The sequence below is a fragment of the Calidris pugnax genome, unplaced genomic scaffold, assembly GCF_001431845.1.
Source record: "Calidris pugnax isolate Ruff unplaced genomic scaffold, ASM143184v1 scaffold120, whole genome shotgun sequence".
Classification (NCBI taxonomy): domain Eukaryota; kingdom Metazoa; phylum Chordata; class Aves; order Charadriiformes; family Scolopacidae; genus Calidris; species Calidris pugnax.
In genome coordinates this window covers 67,263-73,393 of record NW_015090867.1, presented here as the reverse complement: position 1 = coordinate 73,393, position 6,131 = coordinate 67,263, and the positions used below count along the sequence as shown (strand labels likewise).

General features: G+C 53.5%; 1 protein-coding gene across 1 annotated transcript in view; it reads left to right on the top strand.

Annotated features, from left to right (window-relative positions):
• The first annotated feature begins 1,706 nt into the window (after positions 1 to 1,706).
• The window catches only part of NCAPH (non-SMC condensin I complex subunit H), a 33,413-nt gene continuing 28,988 nt past the window's right edge, over positions 1,707 to 6,131 (top strand). The window contains exons 1-7 of the mRNA XM_014945465.1: positions 1,707 to 1,947; positions 2,029 to 2,122; positions 2,691 to 2,783; positions 3,794 to 3,921; positions 4,040 to 4,050; positions 4,565 to 4,683; positions 5,007 to 5,196. Of these exons, the coding sequence (XP_014800951.1) occupies positions 1,754 to 1,947; positions 2,029 to 2,122; positions 2,691 to 2,783; positions 3,794 to 3,921; positions 4,040 to 4,050; positions 4,565 to 4,683; positions 5,007 to 5,196 (829 nt within the window). The 5' untranslated portion in view covers positions 1,707 to 1,753. The remainder of the gene's footprint in view (positions 1,948 to 2,028; positions 2,123 to 2,690; positions 2,784 to 3,793; positions 3,922 to 4,039; positions 4,051 to 4,564; positions 4,684 to 5,006; positions 5,197 to 6,131) is intronic.

Below are 6,131 nucleotides of genomic sequence, written 5' to 3'. Positions count from 1 at the left end.
AGGCACAGGTCCAGGTCTGGTTGCCTGGTTTCTGCTACTATTTCTACAGCACAGCACACAGTTTAAAAAAAAAAAAAAAAAAAAAAAATCACAATTTTATTTCCCCCATCACACAGCCTTTCCTCAGGCACACAGCTCAGCCCTCAATCCAGACTGCCCTCTTTAATAAAGCAAGGAGTGGGTCTCCTCTGCCCCCAGCCCAGGCACTGTGCCATAAGGGACTGATGGAATGGGGCACACCAGGCCACAGCTCTGCCAGGAAAAGGAAATTTGAGGAGCAAGAGCTTTTCCCAGCAAACCTTTCCTGCTAGGAAGCACAGGGAAAACAAAACAATACAGATAACCTGGGCTCATGTGCTGAGAACTGGGGAGACAAGTGAAAAGCTGAGGTGGGGATATGGGGGAGCCTTCCTTTCTTCTCAGGTCCTGCAGACAAACGCAGACTGCCTGGGGTCGGACCAAGAGCAGAAGGGAATGGTTTTAGGAAGCATTATTGTCTTCTCACTTACCAGTTCCCTCTGCCTCCAGCACTGCAGTGAAAGCAAGAGCTGCAACCTGCTCCCACTCTAGTAGAGCATTGACAGGACGAAGGGAAATGGTTTTAACCTGAAAGAGGGGATATTGAGCTGAGATGTGGGGAAGAACTTCTGTGGGGTGAGGGTGGTGAGAGCCTGGCCCAGGTTGCCCAGAGCAGCTGTGGCTGCCCCATCCCTGGAGGGGTTCAAGGGCAGGTTGGAGGGGGCTTGGAGCAACCTGGGCTGGTGGGAAGTGTCCCTGCCCAGGGCAAGGGGTGGCACTGGATGGGCCTCAAGGTCTCTTCCTACCCAAACCATTCCATGATGCTGCACTGGGCATGATGGAGGGCTCCAAAGCTTAAACTGGGGAGATGTCCCAGGCCATCTGCTAGCCCACATCACGGGCTGCCATCTGAGGTGCTGGGTGCTGCCCAGCCTGAGACTGTAAAGCCCAAAGACCCTCCACCAACCCTCTACTGTACCCAAAAACCCACAGAGTGCTGAAGGGCAGGCTTCACAGTACACCAGGGGCTTACTCACACCAAAACACCCCTGCAGGGGCATAGAGTGCACAGAAATGAAGACAGAAAGCTCTGGGGAACACCAAACAGTGCACAGAGCAGCTGAGGGACCACCAGAAGGCACCCGGAGTCCTTGGTGGGACCTCACAGAGCAAACTGAAGGGTCAGGCAGACGGCCCCGGGGGCACTTCCACACAGCCAGGGCTCCGGGGGAACAACGAGAGGCAAACAGAGGCCATGGAAGGGCCAATACTACCCCTGAAAGGCAGACGGCGACTTGGGGGGGGCGGTCAGTACCTAAGCAGGTCGGCTCTGTCGGCTCTTCCTCCTCCGGGGCGGGTTTTGCCCGCGGCTGACCGCTGCGAGAGGGGCCCGGGGCACCCTTCGGGGTTCAACCCGGGGCCAGCGAGACGGGAAGGCGGCTGCCCCACGGGCGGGCGGCGCCTGACAGGAGCGGCGGGCAGCGCATCCCTCCCCTCCGCCCGCCGCCGACCGACTGAGGGGCCCCCATCCCGCCCCTCAGGCAGCGACCGTTGCGCCCGGCGCGTGCGCGCTGCCGGCGGTTCAAACCCGGCGGGGGCGGTGCTGCGCGCTTCCGATTGGTCAACGGCCCGGCGAGACGCTCGCCGATTGGCTCCGTGGGGTGAGGGAGTGGGCGGGGCCTCAGCGGCGGCGGGCCTGAGGCGGCGAGGCCCGGCCCGGTCTCGTCCCCTCAGGATGAGCGTCCTGACACCCCGCTGGGGCCCGGCCGCCTCCCCCGCCCCGCGGGCCCTCGGTAGCACCGGCACCCCCGTGCTGGCCGAGTGCCCCGGGAACGACGATGAACGGGAGAGGCGGCAACGGAGGCGATCCAGGGTCACCGACCTCCAGCTCAGCAGCACCGACTCGCCGCTGGGCCTCGCTTCACCCAGGTAAGGCCGGGCCCGGCGTGAGGGGCTGTGGGGAGGAAGAGGAGGAGGAGGAGGGTCCCCAAAGCACCGTGTCTCCCCCAGGCAGGCGGAGGCATGGCAGCCGGCCCTTCCGCAGTGGACCAACGCTCAGATCTCGGATCATTACAGCACCTGCATCAAGCTTTCCACCGAGAACGTGAGTCGACCCCCCCCCCCGGGAGGCCTCCTCATCCCGGCCCCGCTCACACCACCTCGGGCTGGCCCTGCTTGCAAGGCCGGGAGGGATTTTAAACTCCTCGAGCCTTGGCTAGGAGGTTATTCTTCTTTCGAGCCCTCTGAGGCACTTCCCTGATCCAAGCCATGTCCGGATCTGGGCTTCTTGTTGCTGCCTCCTTCCCAGCAGTGACAGAGTAGGATGTGCTACAGAATTGTGGATGATAATAGGTTGTATCATAGAATTGTCTAAGCTAGAAAGAAGCTTTAAGGTCATCAACTCCAACCATCAACCTAACACTGCCCAAACCACCACTAAACCATGTCCCTCGGTACTACATCCACCCGTCTTTTAAATACCTCCAAGGATGGTGATTCAACCCCTTCCCTGAGCAGCCTGTTCCAATGCTTGGCAACCTTTTCAAGTGAAGAAATTTTTCCTAATATCCGTCCTATCCCCTGGGTCCTGCTGTAAATACCCCCATGGGATGAGGGTTTGGGCAGGTGTCATTTGCCGGGGGATCAGTTCTGAGCTGTGAGCTTTGTTTCAGAAAATCACCACGAAGAATGCCTTTGGTTTACACCTCATCGACTATATGACCGAGATCCTGAAACAGAAGGACTCTGAACTGACCAACTTCAAGGTGAGAGGAATTGCTGCCTGGTCGTGGTGGTGCTTGGTTTCTGACTGGCATTTAGCCTAAGGTTTAACAACTAACAAACCTCAAATATTGTGAAGGTAACAGAGCTGGTTACTTCCACTCAAAATACCTTGTAGAGGCAGCACAGTCAATTTTGCAGAAACTTAAGGTGTTGAATCCTTTTGGACCACAGAAATTAAAGCTGAATTCTTTCCGTTATGGTCCTTCAAAAGGGAAGCTTGTTTAAAAGTAAGACTTGTGAGGCTTCCTAGGTAAATACTGGGTGTTACATCCAGTAACAAAACAAGGCTGTAAAAGAAAGTAAGTTAGTGTGGCTGGCTCCTGGACTAATTTTGATCTGGGATGGATCAGAATAAGAACTTGCCAGGGCAAAGACTTACTTGCTGTAATAATTCACTGATGCTAGGAGGGAAAATTGAATTCTTGGCTGAATGAACAAAGAAACAGGGCCTCGAGGAACCCCTGAGGTAGCTGTCTTAAGGTTGATGAAATTGAGGAAGGGACAGGAAACAGCGCACAGGTTTTCAGTGGGTGATCCTTCGCCTTCCAGGGGGTATCTGTGATGGAAAAGGGCACTTGGCATCACCTGTGCTTCACCTCTTTTGACTTCTTAATTTGAGAAAGTAGATACCAAGAGGATGACCCAGAAGGTGGCATGAAGGAGAGGTGGAGGAGAGGCCTGTCTTGGCAGACGCAAATCTGGACCTTTCTGCTTCTCCCCATTGCTTACTTTTGGCAACTTTTTAAGTGTCTTCTGTGTGATCCTTTCCAAAAGACCTGATAATGCAGGGAAAGGCACGTCTTGACCTGTGCTGTGCACCTAGGCCCCAGTAGATTTCAGAATAAACCCTTTTCCAGTTATTCACAATTTTGCTTGTAATACAGAGCATTCAGAAAGTCAGGTCTGCAGCTTGTCGTCTGCGTTTGCATCTTCTAGATGAGGCTTTTTTCCCTTTCTAACTAGAAATTGCGTCCTTTGTTCCTCCTGTCAGATAGCAGCTGGCACGCTTGATGCCAGCGCCAAGATCTACGCCGTGCGTGTGGATGCGGTCCATGCTGATGCCTACAAAGTTCTCGGGGGCTTGGGCAGGGACTCCTCACCCACGAAGAACGTGGACTGGCACGCTTGATGCCAGCGCCAAGATCTACGCCGTGCGTGTGGATGCGGTCCATGCTGATGCCTACAAAGTTCTCGGGGGCTTGGGCAGGGACTCCTCACCCACAAAAAACGTGGACAGCCCAGGAGGAGGTGGGCCATTCACTCCGTTCTGTTAAGCTCTTCCCCTCCCACCTCTGAGTAAGAGAAAGTCGGGGTAGTTACCTAGCACCCATGAATTTTGAAGCCCTTCGTACATCTAAGAGAGCTGTGAAAAACTGTGTTTTTCAAGGGCTGGGAAATCCCGAATCAATTTTCTTGGGCGTTGAGCAGGGAGGGTTTGAGATAAGAACCTGAATCTGTTGCGATTTGGCCCGTCAGATTTGAATCTGGCCTCATCTGGAACATTAAGAATGAAGTGCCTCACTCTTTGCCAGCCTTTGCTTTGAAACAAAAATGTGCTGTTAAGATAAAGCAGTTGATAAAAAGAAACACAGCATCCAGCTAATGAAACGTTGGTGCTTCGTGCTAATAGATACCTAATTGGGTAACTTCATGCCCTCAGGGTTTTTGTGTTGTACAAACTGAAGTAAAGGGTGTGCTGTCCCCCCCGTAGGGTATTTTAGCAAGTTTTCCTAAGTGTAACTTGTTCTTCTTTTCCTTTCAGAGGACCGTTCAGATCTTGAGCCTGTCAAGAAAGTTCAGACAAAGAAAAAGCACTCGTTCAAAACCATCGAGCAGAACTTGAATAACATCAACGTGTCGGAGGCGAATCGCAGATGTGAGGTGGGTGGAGGGGGGCTGCTGGAGCAGCTGTGTTCTGGTGGAGGAAAGGAGATGGAGCCTCATCTTTCTCATTTCTATTGTTTTCCTTATTGTGCATTCCTCTTTTGGGCTCTAATATTCTGGGAAATCAGCTATTAGGGCAAGATTGTTCCTAGTCACGTATACTCTTCCTGCATGAGGCAGCTGTGAGAGCTCTCTCCTCACTGGAAAAAGACGCGTGGGTCATTTACTCTTCAGATCTCTGCTTAAAAGTCTCCTGCAGAGACCTGCTTCACCCCCTCCATTTACTTCATTCCTTGTTTCTCTTCATTCCATACCTGTAGATTGATCCCATGTTCCAGAAAACAGCCGCGTCTTTCGATGAGTGCAGCACAGCTGGCATTTTCCTCACGGGGCTGCGCACCCAAAACTGCCACAGTGAGCTCCTCTTTGACTCGAAGATCGTGCCTCTCCCTTCCTCAGAGAACTTCACGCTGCCAAACTCTGATCTCGTGAACGTGATGGATTTAAAGCGTGAGTGCTGGTGACTGCTGAGCAAAAGGGGCCCATCCAGACCTTTTCATAGAATCATAGAATCATTGAGGTTGGAAGAGACCCTTGGGATCATCGAGTCCAACCATCTCCCCTACTCTACAAAGTCCTCCCCTACACCATGTCCCTCAGCCCTGCATCTAAACGGCCCTTAAACACAGCCAGGGATGGGGACTCCTTTCCTCACGGGGCTGCGCACCCAAAACTGCCACAGCGAGCTCCTCTTTGACTCGAAGATCGTGCCTCTCCCTTCCTCAGAGACCTTCACGCTGCCAAACTCTGATCTCGTGAACGTGATGGATTTAAAACGTGAGTGCTGGTGACTGCTGAGCAAAAGGAGCCCATCCAGACATTTAATCCTTTTCATCTCCCAAGCGTCTCCTCATTTTAGTCTCAGCCACCTTGACTTGTGCTTTTGGTCACTGCTCAGCTATCCTGTGGCATCGTTGCTCTCATGCTGATAAGTTGAGACTGGTTGCTGGAAAAACAGGACCTTTGTAGGTGTTGGATCACTACGTGTAGCTTAACCTCTGGCAGACCTGTCACGCAGCATGTATACGTGGTCTGAGCTGGGCAGCAGAGATTAGTGTGCTCCAGGTTAAGGACTGACCTGGTGGCCTCCAGGTGGCCAAGAAGGCCACCAGCATCCTGGCCTGTGTCAGGAACAGCGTGGGGAGTAGGGCCCGAGAGGTGATCGTCCCCCTGTACTGGGCACTGGTGAGGCCTCACCTTGAGTACTGTGTCCAGTTTTGGGCCCCCTACCATAAAAAAGACATTGAGGTGCTGGAGCGGGTCCAGAGAAGGGCAACAAAGATGGTGAGGGGTCTGGAGAATAAGTCTTATGAGGAGAGGCTGAGGGAGCTGGGGGTGTTCAGCCTGGAGAAGAGGAGGCTGAGGGGAGACCTTCTTGCTCTCTC